Source organism: Cavia porcellus, unplaced genomic scaffold, assembly GCF_034190915.1.
Source record: "Cavia porcellus strain 051 isolate PalLab524CR breed Dunkin Hartley unplaced genomic scaffold, mCavPor4.1 scaffold_29, whole genome shotgun sequence".
Taxonomy (NCBI): Eukaryota; Metazoa; Chordata; class Mammalia; order Rodentia; family Caviidae; genus Cavia; species Cavia porcellus.
The window spans coordinates 37372272-37390737 of NW_026947512.1; the positions used below are offsets into that span (position 1 = coordinate 37372272).

At 32.2% G+C, this 18466-nt stretch overlaps 1 protein-coding gene across 1 annotated transcript in view; it reads right to left on the reverse strand.

Annotated features, from left to right (window-relative positions):
- Window positions 1-18466, reverse strand: part of Swt1 (SWT1 RNA endoribonuclease homolog) — an 85641-nt gene that overhangs the window by 39231 nt on the left and 27944 nt on the right. Inside the window, 5 exon segments of the mRNA XM_013157956.3 lie at window positions 4042-4229; window positions 8306-8454; window positions 11966-12104; window positions 13241-13404; window positions 14742-14887. Coding sequence (XP_013013410.3) covers window positions 4042-4229; window positions 8306-8454; window positions 11966-12104; window positions 13241-13404; window positions 14742-14887 — 786 coding nt within the window.

Here is an 18466-nt window from a genome sequence, read left to right on the forward strand (position 1 = left end):
CTAGTAATTTCACTTCCAGAAATCCATTACAAATTAATAATTATTCAGTCAGCAATTACTAACATTCCAAATAGTCAACACCATAAATGCTAATATTAACCACCTGATGAAATACCAAACTATTAAAATGACTTTTATGCCATGTAAGAAACAGAACAGAAAGTTTTATTCTAGCCATAATATTAGAAACCAAACATGCTGTACTGTCAATGTTATCTTCCCAAAATTCATGTTTACTGGGAACTTCAGAATGTGACTTTGAAAATGTAATTACTTTAAAATGAAGGTTGGATTAGAGTGTTCCCTACAAACTATAAAGACAAGAGATTGGAGTAATACAAGGATTGCTGACAACCTCTAGCAGACAGGAGAATGGAATGGAATGGAATGGAATGGAATGGAATGGAATGGAATGGAATGGAATGGAATGGAATGGAATGGAACCGAATGAATTCCTCTTCAGAACTTCCAGAGACAATCAACCCTACAGATACTTGGATTTTCACTTTTTGGCCTCTATGGTTGATACACTGTATCAACCTGGAAGCTTAACTAACAGACTCAGCAGGGAGACAGAATCCTTACTTTGTAAACATCCTATGTCTGTGCAAGAGGAGGGTATGGAGATTTTGTGATTGCTACACCTGTCCTGATAGAGTTGTAGCCTGATTACAATAAAAGGGACAAAAGGCTTGCTGTCGTCTGATTATAATAAAAGGGACAAAAGGCTTGCTGTCTCGTCTTGCTCTTGTTGCTTTGTTGTCTTCTGCTGCCTTAACAGCTGCCCTGTGCCATGCCACCCTGCCTTGCAGCCAGCTTATGAAATCTCCACCAACTGTGAGCTAAATAAACCTCTTATTCCTTAATTTTGGTTGTTGGGTATTTGTCTCAGCAACCAGAAAAAAGTAACTAAGCCTTAGAGCAGTGAGCAAATAAGTACATGTTTAAAATGATCCGGTTTGCAGTGATTTGTTATAGCAGGCCTCAGAAACTAACACATGTACCTAGAAACAAAACTGGATATACATATTATTAATACAGAGGGCCCTAAAATGTGATAGTTGGACTTTTTCATTTCAGTTATCCTTTAATTAGAACTAAACAATAATAACACAAATTGCCAGATACGAGTCTCATAATGATAGGATTTTTGGTGCAGGTAAGAGACAGAAAAAGAGGCCTTTATTGTGGGTACAGGAGGGCTGCAGAGGAGAAGCAAGCATTCTTTGAGAGAAGCAAGAGATAAGCAAGCCTTTTATCAGCTTTACATTTGGGAGGGGTTTGCAACTGGACAAAGAGGTCATATTAGTACAGCATTGGAGGTTTTCTGGGACTGGGGACAAAAAGTTTATTTTGGGTTGAGGGGAAAAAAGGAGAAAGTCAAATAAGTTGTCTTGTTTTTGGCTCCTTCGCCATCTTGGACCGTCACCGTGCTGACTCAGCAAATTTCAATGGGCAAGAACTCATCAACTGGAAACCACTTTCCCCTGTACCACCAAATCCTCCAAACAGCAATCTTAATGTTACATGTTCATGTCCACTACTTCTGCTGTGCTGGCAGGGAATAAATTAATAAAAGCCATCTCAGGTACTTATACCAGGCCCTGAGTATGCTATAAAACCTAATATACAAGTACAAAACAATAATTAGCAATAAAAAAGAATACCTCTACAAGAGGAAATAATGTATTTTAGTTCAGAGGGTAGTATATACTATATTAAGAGAATATTAAAATATGTAGCATAAAGTAAAATTTGTAAAAAACATTTCTAAAAAAGGATTTAGGTCATCTGGACATTCCTGTAATCTCAGTATTCAGGAGGTTGAGGGAGAAGGATTATAAATTTAAGGACAGCCTGGGCTACACAAATGCAAAACTTATTATTCAAACAATTTGTACACACACAAAAAAGAAAAACAATATGAAAAATAGATTAAGTCAGCATTAAAAAGTTTCTAACATGTCATATTTATTATCAAGTCAGTAAGCATAATGAAGAAGCTCTGAAAATAAACATTTCAAATCAGTTACAGCTGCAATCTATTGTCAGATTCATTAAATTGCAAATTAGATGAGTTACTAAATTGGTTATTGAGTAGCCAATTTATAGAAAATTAGCAGTCAAGAAACTGTCAAAAACAATCTTTTTGGGGGCCAAAGCTTGTAGCTTAGTGGTAGTGTGTGTACTTAGAAAATGTAAGGCACCAGGTACAATTTTAGTACCAAAAACAAAAAAATGAAACTTCAAAATCTGATTTTGCCTTCAGAGTATTAATGAAGTTCTGAGTTACAAAAAAAGTAAAACAAAAAGATATTTTAATTATATTTCACAGTGACACTCAGAGATATGTGTTTTTACAAAGTCTCAAAAGCTTACATGAAAAACAAGAATGGTTTTTTTGAACTTAAATCAGAAACAGTATCTAGAACTTATCCAAATTATTTATAAATAAAAAACACAAAAAACCTGAACTGAGGTACTATAATTTCGTTAAACCAGGGACAAGAAGATGGCATTTAAAGTCATATATAAGCACACTAGCAGCTTTATGAGTAACCATACATAGATCCTATTGAACCTTTGGTATCAACCAGTCTTGCAAAAAAAATGAAGTAATCTCAAGTAAATATGCATAGTTAGAGCAATATAAATCTTTTCAACTCACTGAAATGCTATTATACAAGCTATTAACCAGAAACACAGAATTCTCTGCTGTATAATACAAACAGATGGATATTACACAAAGTACTCAAATGTTTTCTAAATTAAAGAAAAATGAAAGTTCATACATATGGTTTTAATATATTTTATTCTGAAAGTAGTATTTTCCCTGACTGGTATATTTGGTAACTTTCTGCTAACCAGAATATTCTGATTAATTAAAACCTGAAAAATATAGTAAAACTGGAAAAAAGCAAATGAAACAGTTGCTTTGTATGTCAATATAAATTTTTAAATATTTTCTTTAGATTATTTGCCAGATATTGTTATTTCTTTAGTATGATTAGCTATAAATTATAGGTTATTTATTAGAAAAAAATTTAATGATAGCCCAGGACTAAAATGAACCACAAATCTAAAATGTTGTAACAGATAGCCCAATTGAGAAAGGGTATCTAAGCAGAGTGCTAATATTATGTATTCTACTGCTTTTGTGAACATCTAGAATAAATGTGCAGATTATCTCAATTTAAAACAACAGTTGCACTGGACTTGTGAAAAAAAATCATACTGTATGCCACTGGCTGTGTAAATTAATTATAAAAGATTATGGGCTTAGGGGAAAGTACAGGAGGGAGTTTTTATGTATGTTAAAATTAAATTAGTTAAAAATTTAAATTAGTTGTTCTAAATTATTTTTTTCAGCTAGTCTAACAGCAGCGTGTTTAAAAACAGTACTCATAAAATGGTCCCTATCATTTTACCAAGACACTATATATTTTGTTTATGTGACTATATAACAACATATTTTTTCTAAGTAACAAATATTTTTTCCTTTGCAAGTATTTATCTGCCTTTAAAAAAATTATATGAGCTTTTATTTTTAATTTTATCAAGGCCTTGCTCCCTAAACTGTTTGACTAAAGCAGGTAACTTTTCAGTGGTTTTGACATACATTTGGGTAATGTCTCTCAACAAGCTTTCACATCTGAATCAAAAATTTAGGGAAGTTTTTGTTTGTTAAATGCACTGTTCTCTTTACCTCATTCCTACTGAACTGGAATTTCTAATGACAAAGCTTATGCACATATTTTTTTAAATTTTCCATGTAATTCTGATGTGTCCACTTATATAAGCATCACTGTTTTCAAAGTACCAATTTGACAAAAGGCCTTTAAGACAATCTGTGCATTAAACTAAAAAATTTAATGAGTAATACAGAAATTCTAAAAAAAAGCAAGCCTGGGACGGACATGTAGCTCAGTGGTGCAGCACCTGCCCGGTAAGGTCCTAAGTGTGATTCCTGGAACCAAAAAAAAAAAGCAAGCAAGCAAGCAAGCTTGTAACACAACTGAAAAGTAGTTGGAAATTTAGTACCTGTTCTGATATATTGTAATCCAAACATTCTCTAGAACAGACCAGATTTCTTGATGTCTGTTGGGTTGGAGAAGATGCGAAACCGAGGAAACAGAGATTTCTTGGTTCTGAGACTTCATCAAAGGTGTGTCTTCCTGCGTTTTATTCATTGCGTTTTCTGAAGAATTTGACTTAAATTTTGTCTTAACCTAGGGAAATAAGAATTATAGAAAAATGCAGCTATTCTTTCACTTGTAACTGAGAAAAACAGGATGCCAATTATCTTTACAAAAGTATAAACTTTCTGGAAAGTGCTAGCTATTCTTTTTATTACGCACTGAATATTCTCAGAAAAGCATAAAAGTTATAAAAGATGCTTTCTTTTCCATTTAAAGCAAATTACTTCCAATCTATTTATTACAGTGACTTTCTTAGCTAATACATAGTTTGTTTAAGAATACCATATGCAAACTTTTACCCACATACGGTACTGAACTACAAAGAGGATACAAAGCTAAATAGAGTCAAGCTCTAAGCACCTTAAAATCAAGATAAAAGATGGAAAGGGCTGAAAAGGGATGTAAGAAAGTGCAGGATAATCTAAACCTTATCTTATGAGCAACAGTAAACCACCACTGAAGCTTTTTAATTCAGGTAGTGGTATACTCTGAATTGCTCTGTAAGACACAATGAACAGAAAAGTTTAAGGAAAAAAGATTATTTAGGAAAGCACTAGATAATACAGGAAGAAAGTTCTAAAATTTGTATTATGCTGATAAAAGGATGATTTTAAATTAAAGGTTAACTTCATAGGTTGCTAACTTTATGCTTATTAAATTTAAAAAATAAAATAAAAATAAAATTTGTAATGCTACCATTAGTAAGAGTATTAAGTAGTATGAGAATTTGTTATATTCAGGAGCTTTGTCAAAGTGTTTATATTTATTAGCTCACTTAATTCTGATGAGTATCCTATAAAGCACACTATAACTATCCATATTTTATAATGGAGAAAACTGAAGCATGCAAAGGTTATATAAATAATGCATCCAAGGCCCCACAGAATGTAAGAGGCATGAACAGAATCTGACCTTTGACAATCTATAAATGAGGTTATGATCTCTCTCCAACTGTAAAAGTAAGTATTACCTGTCTCTATTTTCTGGGGCAATGGGATGGGAATCCTTCCCATTTTTGCCTTTTTATATAAAATTATGAACTTCCTAAACATAAATCAATGGAAAGAAAGACATATGCATTTCTGTCCTGAGATAATTTTATTTTTATGCAGAGCTGGGGATCAAACACAACACCTTACACATGCTAGAAAGTACTACCAATAAGCTATATCCTAACTAGGTAATATTTTTTTAAATCACCATATATATCGAAAATAAAAGCAGCATCTCCCTAATGCTTCTTTTCTTTGGCTCTAACCTAACAGTATATACGATATGTAACTGAATCATTTCTAACCAAACATGCATATAAGGACCTATTATCTACTAGGTACTAAGATCTTTACAAATTTTCATTTATTTAACTTTTATAACAATTCTCAGACAGATTATTATTAATCTCATTTTACAAAACAAAAAACAAGGTTCAGAGAACTTACAAAACTAGATGTTAAAAATATAAGTCAGGATCCTGGGGCATGTAAGTAAGTTTAAGTTTATTTTAATTATTTTAGCATTTTAGTAGGGCAAGATGCTTGTTTTTTCTATCAGGTTTATAAAATAAAAACAAATACATCCCTTTCTAACCCTCTTACACAGCACAAAGGTGTAGAAAATGATGTTAGTTTCCTACTTTAGTTTTTCAGAAGCTTTTATAAGCAAACAAATAATGAATATTCCTCTTTCCCTAATTTTCTATACTTGATAGATTAAATGCATTTTTGGGTTAGGGATACATGGCTTTCTAGCATGCCCAGGCCCTGGGTTTGAACCTCAGAACTGAAAGTAAAACACACAAAAAACTAAGTAAAGGATGATGGCACAATCCTTTAACCCCATCTATGAGATGGATGAGACAAGAAAATCTCAAATTTGAAGTCAACTTGGGCAACTTCCTGAGACCCTATCTCAAAATACATTAAAAAGTGCTTCCTAGGTTCAATCTCCACTACCACCCCTAGGCACAAACACACGTACACACATGCAATTATGTACATATTTTAACACTTACTATCTCACACATTCTATCTTTGAAAACAATCTATTTGTTGTTCAAGTTAGAAAACATGACTAAGTAACACATATAGCAAATCAAATGCATTCCATATAACAACTCCTCTTAAAAAAATGTAACCATAGGGACTGGGGATTTAGCTCAGCGGCATAAGTACCTTCCTTGCAAGCAGGCAGTCATGAGTTCGATCCCTGGTACCGATAAAAACGAAAAAGACAAAAAAAAAAAATGTAACCATAGCACTTTGGGAGGCTAAGCCAGGAAGAGTATAACTTCAAGCCCAGTCTGTCTTTTTCCTTTTTATCGGTACCGGGGATTGAACTCACAACTGCCTGCTTGCAAGGCAGGCGCTTATGCTGCTGAGCTAAATCTCCAGCCCCAACACTAAGTTTTAATATCACATTTCCATGGGAGGTCTCATCACTAAATTTGTACCTGAAGAAAGCCATTTATAACCTAATAGTTATTATTTTACCTCTATTAATCTTAAATTGTATTTTTTATTGTATTTTATAATTTTAATATATACTAAGACAGTTACGCTTGTATGTATCTTGCATTTTCCATCTTGTTCACTTTATTTTACTACACAGATATAATTTAAGACTCAATTCTGTGACAGGAAATGATGAAATGTCTATTTCAACAAAATCCAAGTACAACAACCCAGCAGTGATCTCTTAAATTCCAAGGTCCATTCTTCGCTACTTAGTTCTAAAAATTGCACTTTTCATAAGAAAACCAAATTATCAATGTTTCTGTTATGAAAACCAAAAGCTCAAGCAAGACAGATTGGTACACACCTGTAATCCTAGCACCCTAAGAAACTGAGGCAGTATTACAAATTCAAGCTAATCAGGGCAATTTAGCCAAGTAGTGAAATTTGACACCCTGTCAGCAATAGTAGGTAGAGAACTGGGGACATAGGTCAGTATGAAGGCGCTAGTTTAGGAAAAAAATCGTTCTATACTTAAATCAATTATTTTCTCAAGAATAATCACATTTTACGGCAAGAAATACTCTTTTAGCAAGAAAAGCTTTTATTCAACAAAGATTAGTATCATGTAACCCTTTGATTACTTCACAGTATCATTATGAAAAATCCTAAGAAAAACCTGTCCAATTTATTTCCTCAAAGAAAAAAGAGAATATGGTATCTATATTAGACAAAAATTCCAATTCATTTCCTCTAGTAGTTATAATACTGAGTTGTTTCTGGCACATAAAACTCCTTGAATTTTCTGGATTTGAAATTAGATCACAGAAACAGACCACAATATGCCTAAAATCTATACAATTAAGATTAAAAGGTATCAGTATTAGGGTGGCTGCCTAGGAATTCCAGGAGGAAACTTTTAAAAATTCACAGATCAATTGGTGAAGTCTGAATAAAGTCTAAAGACTAGATACCAATAGTTCCATGACATTCTTCTTTCTAAGGATATACATGTAGAAATATTTATAGGTAAAGAGGTATCATTCCTGCAACATATTCTACAACAGATAAAAAAAATGTGGATAGACAGACATGTTTTGCAGACATAAATGGATAGGGAAAACAATAAAGCAAATGTAATAAAATGTTAACATTTGGGGGAATCAAGGTAAAGGATATACTGTACATGGCAATTCTTTGAACTACATTTACATACCTTTTCTTAATCTTGAAGTATTTCCAAACCAAAAAGAAAAAAAAAAAAAACCCAAGAATATCACAGGGTACTACTGCCAAAAAGTTGATTCAGTAAAGTTTGAGAGATTCTTCGTAGTTGCATGTTTAAAATCATCTCCTATTCAATTTTGATACATGTGAGATTGACTCGCATGAAACACTACAGGTTAACAGAAGAGTAATAAATAACTTTCTTCTACCCATAAATGAAGTAATACAAATTTCCAGTAACTCCTGTGACACTGATTCCATAAAATGATGTTTCATAACTCTCTAAGAGTCACACTTCAATTAACTGAATAATTAATGCTTTTAGAATAAATTAGATGTAAGTTATCCTTTATCTACTATTACCTGCTGAACACATTTTTAGGATATATATGATTTCCTGCTCTGCATGGCATTCCAAGGACATCTTACCTCTGCAAATGTCTGTAGTAGTCTGCTCACTTGAGCAAAGGCCTGCGGCAGAATACCATCATAATTCGATCTTATACTGAAAGCATGTAACAAGCTTTTAGAATCTTGGAGCAAGAATTTCACAGTTGTAAAGTCTACTGCATTATTAGCTGGTAAGAAAAAAATTAAGAGTGAAAAATATGTAAGAATGAATATAAAACACAAAAATGACACTGGAACACTAATATAATTTTTAAATTTAATAAGAGTATATATTTATACCAACATATCACTACTAATTTATCTCTGATATAAAAAGCAACAGAAACTTCATAATAAACAAAGTCTATAAATATAACACAGATATCTACATTCAGAAGTTCCCTCAACACAGACAACTTGAAAGTATGACAGAGTTTCACAGTCAAGAGATAATCACAAGTCAAAGCAAAAATGAGGCTCTTTCTTTGTTCTTGTTTTGAGACTGGGTCTCACTGTATAGTTTAGGATGCCAGGCTGGCCCTGAACTTGCCATGTGATCCAAGCTCTCTTCAAATCCATAACAATCCTCTTGCCTCAGCCTCCTATCTGTTGGGGTTGTAGGGATGTGCCACCACATTTGACCTAAAGCACACTCAGTGATCTGAGTAATCACACTCAGATTACTATAAAGACATTAGAAGAGCTACATACTAACGGCAAGCATGCAAGTTTCTGATCTGTCATAATGAACTCAGTTATGTAGTGATTTACCTTCAAATTCATTACATGATACTTTTTACATCTGTTGAAAATAATATGTTATCTAAGCATATTATTGCACTTGGGAAGCAATGAGAAGCAAAAGAAGTTAGCAGAAATATGTTTCCTATAAAGTGAGAATTTACAAATAAGGTCTTGAAAGTGTAACGATTTTATCTCAAGAAGCTAAAAAGTGGCTACATTAAATTCTCAAACTAGCTAGGAAAGGTGGCAAAAGTAGTTTCAAAGATTTAAAAAGTTATCAATAATTAAACTAAGTTATTTCTAATGACACAAATATTAGACTAGAAAGGAAAATTTCCATTTTCAGGGATAAGGCTACATAATAGTTTTCAAAGACAACAACATAACCACACTACAATGTGTTTGCTTTGTTTCTATTTTAATGTTCACAGCATTAGAAACAATCATATTCTTAAATATGAACATGGCTTTTCTTTGGCACTATGAGTTTAAAAAACAAAGCATCCCTGTATGTCACTTACACAAGCAGAACTTGCTTGTGAAACTCTAATTATGTTTAAATGAAATTTTTGGGGGGTACCACGAATCCAACTCATGACCTTGCACTTCCCAGGCAGGTGCTTATGCCACCACATCCCTGGTCCAGTTTAAATGAAATTTTGAAATTACATTTTCATAATTAATTCTCAGAAACTAATAGGATGTTGCTCATAGCCAAGCCTCTATCTTACTTTTTACCCCTCACCACCACCCCAAATCTAGTGTATTTCTTTCCAGGAACACTTTTATTTCTTTTTAATGCCAATAGCTAATTTGAATTCCTATGAGAAAAGAAAGATGAGAGATGCTATACATGGACAGACTGTAGACATGATAAAGTTCACAAATCTTCTGAGGAAGACATAACTGAATACAACTTCTTGTAGAGATCTTGCCCATGTAGTCTGTTTAGTTATGCTTATACTAATCATTTGACTTCTGTATTATAAAATTTCTTTAGTAAGATTATGGGGAAAAGGGAAACAATGAAAGTCAGGACAGAGACACAACAAAAAGAGATGCCTAGTCAAGCAACATGGCACATGCCTGTAATCTCAGCATTGCAAAGGCTCCTGAGGTTAGAGGATTACTTTGAGTTCAAGCCCAGCCCAGAACACATAGTGGGACCCTGTTTCAATTGAGGAGGGGGAGGGGCTCTACCTGGGGATGGCAGTATATACCAGTGATCCCAATACTCTTGGAGGCCAAGGCAAGTGATCCCAAGTTTGAGCTGACACTAGGCAATTTAGTGACTTTAGTGAGACCCTGCTTTTAAATAAAAATGTTAAAAGGGCAAGGAATATAACTGAAGGTGACGGTCCTGGTTTCAATTCTCAGTACCACTAAAAGAAGAGACCGGAAAAGAGGGGAGGAGAGAAGAGACAAAAAAAAAAAAAAAGAGAGATGGAGAGACTGAAGCATTTGGTAAGCACTTAATAGAAATGTCCATAATAGGATCATAGGTTCAAGGCTTGTCTGGACAACTCCATGAGATCCTGTAGAAAGAGAGGGGAGGATAGGCGAAGAGAGGGAAGAGACAGAAATTGATAAAACCAATAATTATTTAGATTAAAATAAATATGGGTAACAAAGTCATAAAAAGTTACTGGTCATTTTCCACATAATTTTCTACGAATTGGCTTGTGATTTTTTCAATTCAGAAGCATCTTAAACTGGGCAAGGTAGCACATTCCTGTAAGCCTAGCTACTTAAGGAGGCTTGAGAACTTTATCCCAAGTTAAAAGCCAACCTAGGCAATTTGTCTAAAACTATAAAAAGAGGTGGGGCCAAGGATTTAGCTCAGTGGCATATTTGCCTGCCTGGCAAACACTAGGTTGTGAGTTTGATCCCTGGTACCAAAAAATAAATAAATAAAAATAAGAAATAAAAAGGGCTTGGAATATGGCTCAGTAATACAGCACTTGCCTAGCATGTACTATGTGTTAGGTTCAAACTCCACTACTAAAAGAAAAAATAGTAACAAAGCAAGAAGTACTTTTACAATTCCTTTACATATTCTTTACAAATCACTAAATAAGTGTTAGATATTCTTCTAGGTAAAGGACTAATAGACTATGCACACAATGACTATAAAAATAACTTTTTATCACAAAGTATAATCAAAACATCTGCATTTCTCTCCCTACTGTCAGGAAGAGCTGCCACCTACCACCTGTCAGCTGTATATAAAAGCAGAACGCTGTCCATCAATACAAAAACAAATGAGAATGGCAACTGGTGTCTTTTTTGTTTTTGTTACTGGGAATCAAATTCACAATCTTGTGCTGGCCAGTCAGGGGCTGTGCCACTGAACATTATCCCCCTGCCCTGGTATTATTTTTTAAACTAGTCTTGTTCAAGATCTTATACAATCTATAAAGGGGATAAGGGGTAAAGGCACCACCTACCAGGCTCCCCATAGGGATCTCTCTACTTCTTAAGTGTGGCAGCCACAGTATTCAAAGAACCAAACATGCTGGGCAAAACAGTTTGAAATACACTAACTCTGACTCGGGGTAGTCTCTTCCAGTTGTAAAATTCACTGTGCACCAGTCTTATATTTCCTATTCCTTATCCAAAGTTTAGACAAAAAGCTTGAATACTTAGTACACAAAATGTGCTTAAAAGTTTGTGTTAAAACACAGTGAGAAATGACAAAAAGATTTATTAATTCTTACATATCTAAGTACACTGTAAAACAGTTTTAAAAGTTTGCAAAGAAAATATCATTAAAAATTACAAATTCACAATATCAACAACTGTCATCACTCTTTAGAAATTAGATGTATAAATCAGTATGAACTAATTAACAAATTTTGTATTAGTTCATCATCATATCCCAAACAATATACCTGCTGGTTCAACTCAATACTTTAATAACACAATACTGAAGAAAAATAAATAAAAGATGCATACCTTTACAAAGGTTTTCATATAGGCTCTCAACAGTTAAAAGTAAGTTCTTTTCCATAACTAATCCAAATACAGCAAACCAATGTTTTTTAAAGCACTGTAATAAATGTATTAGAGTCCATGGTGGTTTCAAGTACAGCATCTAAAGAGTATTTTTTTAAAAAGCATTAGCATCTTGGATTTATTATTCCTATTAATTTAAACATACCTATTTAGAACTCCTACATATTTCTGGATAAAATATATTGTAGTTAACTCAATTCTTTTAAAGTAAAAGATGCTTTATTAAAAGCTAATCATAATCTTAAAATGCTAATCTCCTTATCAAATGTTTTTGTAAAATTCATATTAATCTTTATAGTTTCAGAAACCATGATATATAAAGATAGGAGAGGTCTAATCAGAGAGGAAGTAGTCTTAATAAACCAGAGTTTCTCAATCTATTTTTCAGTATAGCCACTTTCATGAGGAAATCAATCTAATTATTTTGTATACTTGGGGGGAAATCTATTAACAGAAAAAAGATGTCATATGTAACTGCCACTTGCTAACATCTTTTTCTGACTCATTCACATTTTTATTATGAAACACACCCAATTAAAATCAATGCACCTAGAATCTTCTGATCAATTTGCATTGTTTTGAATCAGTAATTGATAACATAATTAAGTAAATATATAATAATGGCAAATTATAAGAATCTCATTCAATAGCTGGGATAGAGATATAAGCTACAACTGATAGGTTGTAATGTTCCTCTTAGCTCTAAAATGAACCTCAAACATTAAAGTGAACTTTTAAGGTCACTACTGCTAAATTTGGTGTTTTCCTGAACTGCAGAAAAGATACCAAAGAAAATTCAAAATATATTGTTAATATAATCAATTAATACCCTGATTCTCATATTGATGAAATAAGACAAAATATATACTTTTTTCTGAATACACATTTTTAGGGTAATTCTTTATATCAGATATTTTTATTCAAATCAAACTAAATAAGCAAAGTTTCTGCGTTCAATTTGAACTCATGGTATCAAGTTGTTTGACATACATCAAATCTGCTGATTGAAAGAAATCAAGTTATGTATAATCCTATGAAATTAAGAAATATCTATCACTCGATGGTCAAACAGTTATTTTAAGAACTGGGAGATAAAAATTTAATGTCATATACATTATTTATAATGAACCTTATTTGTTTCATACAAGTATCTCTTAAGATAACAAATCTTCAGTAATAAAAGAAATTTTCAATTAATAGAACTGAACTAATCACCTCTATCCAAAGGTTCCCAAAAGCAATTTTCATTTCTGTTTCTAATATTGAAGATAAAGCTGTTCCAAGAGATCTTTCAAGATCAGTGATAATGCGTTCAAGTACAATGGACAGTCCAGAATTTGTGGATTTTTCCTCAGAAGTCTCTTCCACAGGCTTTGCTTCTTTAAAACAAACAGTATAGGCTTTATTTAGGGCACTAGTAGTATTTTATATAAAATTATTATTATTTGGCTATAAAACACACATGTGTAGTATTTCAATAGCTGGTATTTCAATAACCTCGAAAACAAAAAAAAAAATGGTTTATCTTTAAAACAGCATTTATATCTCTACTAGTGTTCAAAATGCAATGTAAATATGTTACTTTAGCCATGCTTTATCTTTTTGACAAAAAAAGAACTAAACATTTTTACTAAAATGAAAATATACAAAATGTATGTGAGATTTTTAACTATAATTTTATTTTATTATTTTAAAGAACTACACAAATTTGGTGAATTCATTTGTGACAAGAAACCAGAAACTGCACCAAAATAGGTTTTGTTCCAGAATTAACACATATTTTTAAATTTAGCCCTCTTCAATAAACAGTTTTGGAAGGATCAAAATATATTCAAGTCCTACCCCTTTAAAACAGGCTTTCATTAATTTAATTGATAACTTTTTAAAAAATATTTGACTATAAATTTCTTATAGCAAAATTTGTAATATCAAGTGATTTAACTTCACAATTATAAACTGAGAATTTTAAACGATAGTACTATAATGGACAAATTAAAATTACACTATCCCTGAAATGCCATCCTCTAGAATATCCTGTTACTGTTCCCATGTGTCATTATTAAGACAAAAAATGCTTTATTTCCAAAAAAGGAAAATAAGTAGAACATGTATCTATGAACATTTATACAAATTATATATAATTATCTAGTATTAGAGACATCAAGTTATTTTCTCCACAAGTAAAAGGTGGGATGTGTTTGTAAATGACATCACTTATTTTAATATTCTATCAAATATCAAGCTATAGAATATATTATTCTTTTTTAAAAGAGGTAAGACAATACTATTGGCTTTACCTTTCTCATTAGTTTAAAATTTAATTTTTACTAGAGTCCTGCAAGTTTCTTAATTATTACTAGCTGAGGTTTTAATATATGAATAGGTTATGAATTTAAAGGTAATTTTAAAAAGAAACTAAAAAATGACTTCAAACGAGTTATTTCTATAGCCACTATTAACTTGAAAGGCATGCTTGGCAAGGTAGAAATTAGCATGCACACAATGATTATAAATATAGAAAACTGCATGTGAGCATACAGATAAAAATCAAATTAATTTGCACAAATACATATAGAAGACAATAATGCAAATTATGTTTCCTTTTATATTTTCATTATAATTTTATTTCTATTTACATGTTAGTATTCATTACAAAAGTTATCAATGATCTTAGTGCCTAAAATAAATTTCTAGTTATTTAGAATAAGAGTACTACCTTCTTTCAACTGTTGCTTAGAAATACAAGGCTGATGACACACATCTGTGTTCAGAGATAAGGTTAGTAACTCTGCACTCAATTCTTCTTTACTGAGTGATTTTACACCACTTACAAGGCCTTTGCTTCTTAAATTTCTATCATCCCTAAGTTGGGGTTAGAAGGAAAAAATATTTTTATAAGACAAGCTATAAGGCAATTCAAAGTACATGGGATCTAGTCAAAGGCTGGTGAGTCTCAGCAAATATAGCAACAAAAGATAATTTTTTTAAAAAATAGAGATAATAAATGGATTCACATACGGTGAGTTTCTTAAACATCTGAGGTAAAAGTGGTACTAATTTTATTCCTACTTCACAGAAACTACGATGTAAAGATACTAAATAACTTGTCTGGTTTTACCAAATAAATGGCACAACTATACTTGAACATAAACTGATGACCAACTTGAAAGAAATAAATATGAGACAGCTATGGCATATGAAATCATCCATGGGGCTGGGGATTTAGCTCAGCGGCATAAGCACCTGCCTTGCAAGCAGGTGGTCATAAGTTCGATCCCCAGTATGGATAAAAAGTTTAAAAAAAAAAAAAGAAAAGAAAATACAGGGCAGATAACTACAAATTTAATTAGAATGAGCATTAGACAAATAGTGTGAAGTTACCATTTGCTGAAAATAGTGGATTAGAACATAGCGTATAAGACCAGCTTGTGTGGTTACAAAGAAAATGAAGGACATTAATAAATGAAAAAACATTTAAGCATTTCAATGGGAAAGTGACATGATTAGATCTGCGTTTTTAAAACAACTCTGTTAAGGGCAAAGTAGCTTGGTAGGACTCACTTTCCCAAATGGGAATTATAAAATTTAGACAATACATACACACCACACTATCTAAAGGCACTACAGAGCATATAGGTACAGTCTAGAGCGGAGTGCACAGAAAGTACACTAATGGACTTTCTTTTTATGTAAGGGCATTCCTCAATTTGTCAATGGCATAGAACAAAGAAAGCATAATGAATTGAAATGTCAAAAAACCATCTATACTGCTGGCCAAAACAGCTGGGAAATTAAGGAAGAAACCATAGAGCAAGAAATTACAAACATCTGCATATGATTCTGCCCAGAAAACAATACAAAACAAAGCACTACACCAGGCATGGTGGCAGATGCCTATAATCCCAGCTCTTTGGAAGGCTGGGGCAGGAAGACTGCAAGTTTGAGCCCAGCTTGGGCAATGTAGTAACTTAATAAGACCTGTCTCCAAACAAACAACAAACATAAACACTATATAGTTAGATAGATAGAGATTTAGATACAGATAAAAGTATAAATTACACACAATTTAGAGGTGGAGGAAGGAAGACTTAAGTCTGATACCCGTCTGGGAAATATAGCAAGAACCCATCATAAAAAAATTAAATTACATTTTAAAAGATTGGAGATGTAGCTTAGTATGAAGGCCCTAGATTCAACCCTCTCAACACACACACACACACACACACACACACATACACGAAAGGCACTAATGGAAAAAGTGAATAGAATGTAAAAAAGGCAGTTTCAGGAGATATAAAAACTGTAGAAAGAGTGAAATAGAAGTACCAGTAATTTTAAAAAGTAACAAAATGAGTATCTTCAACAGCTTGCAATAAACTTGACATAGATAAGGAAAGAATCAATATGAAGACAGGCCAAAAGAAATTACTCAAAGCAAAACAAAAAATGAATGATGTTATGTTTTACCCTTAAAAAATTAAAAAGCACGTAAGAGTTGGAGGACAATATGTGTTAGAAAATCCTTAAATGTGAAGCAATATAGTATTAGTTAATGGGTAGATTCTAATACAAAATAAAGATGCATATTCTAAACTCAGCAACCATAGTTTTTTTTTCAGAAAGGTATATATAAGTCAATAGTGAAGATAAAATGGTATAAAAATACACAAAAGAAAAAAAGGAAAAAGACACAGAATAGAAAATAATTTCCAAAATGACAGATTTTAACCCACTCAATTAAATGTGTATGCTCTAAACTCATCAACTGAAAGAAATCAACAGATTGTATAAAAAAAGGAAAGAACCAATCACAATCAGCCCTCTACATTCACAAGTTCTGCATCTGCAGATTCAATTAACTGTGGATCAAAAATATTAAGAAAAAACTGTATTGATACTGAACATGTACCAATTTTTTATCATTATTCCCTAAACGATACAACCACTTATTCAGTATTTACATTGTATCAGGCATTATAAATAACTGAAATGACCTGAAATACAGAGGAAGATATGCATATAGTATATGCAAATAATGACATCATGATATATAAAGGGCTTTTTTTTTTTATCTGCATGAGAATTTTATTGTCCAAGCAGTCCTGGAAACAAAGTCCCATGGACACCAATGGACAACTGCATATGCTATCTACAAAAACTCACTTTAAATATCAAGAGATAGGTTAAAAAGTAAAAGGACGTAAAAAGATACTGTATACAAACACTGATCAAAAGAAAGCTAAAATAACTATTAATACTAGACAAAAAGACAGTATAGAACAATAGTATCAGGAACAAGATTATATAATGATAAAAAGGTTAGTTTTTTAAAAAGACAATCCTAAATGAACTAAATGTGAATGCATCTCACTGAAAGTTCCTGTCTTTCTGCCTGAGGACTCCATTCATAACCCAATACTCCAATTCAGCAATGGCTGATTACAAGAAAAAGCCACAGCCTTAGTGACTTTCATGGTGAGTGAAGTAAAACAAATCAAATTGGAAAGAGAAACATATCCACAATTAAGGGTTGGAGATTGTAATACTCCTCTCTTGGAGATCACAGAAGAAGACAGGTAAATTGTAAGTTTATAAAAGATATGAAGAACTGTTAGACCAACTGGACTTAGTGAAATTTATAGAATACCCGTAAAAATAGAATATACATTCTGCTCAAGTACATAAAAATCACTCATGAAGGTAGATCAAAATCTTGGCTACAAAACAAATTTAAAAGAACAGAAAAATAAATAATGTTTTCAAGCCATAAAGTTAAACTGTAATTTGATACAACAACAAAAAAGTACCTGGAAATCGTACAAATATTTAGACTTACGTCACAAATAACCAAATAACCTAAAGGTCAAAGAAAAAGTTACAAGGAAAATATAACATATATTGAATAGATTGAAAATAAAAATGTAACACAAAATTTATGGAACACAATTATGACAGTGCTTACAGGGAAATGTACAATGGTCTCAAATAAAAGGTCCAAGCTCCCATCTTAAGAAACAAGAAAAAAGAGCACAAGGGCTATAACAGTACTTTCTGAGATAATTCATGAGTTCTACTACACTGAAAGGGATGTAGGTTATGCCACTGTATACACCTGTCAATATTGAATGGTTAACATTTGTGCATTCTTAATATAAATATATTCTTTCTCAAAATATTAACAATTATGTCAAAGTAATCATGTTGCAAAATTAATAGAGCTATAGATGACAGAAGAATGGCAGACTATTAATATTTGTTATGGATGGATACTCAGAATTTTATTAATTCTTCACTTTAAATGTTATTCAAAATCTACAAAATGAAGTTTTTATAAAAATAAAACACCATTTTTAAGATTTGAAAAATAAAGGACAGCAAGTGTGGAAGTAGAGAGCATAGTTAATCTTAAGTGTAAGAAATGGGAAAAATAACATGACTCCA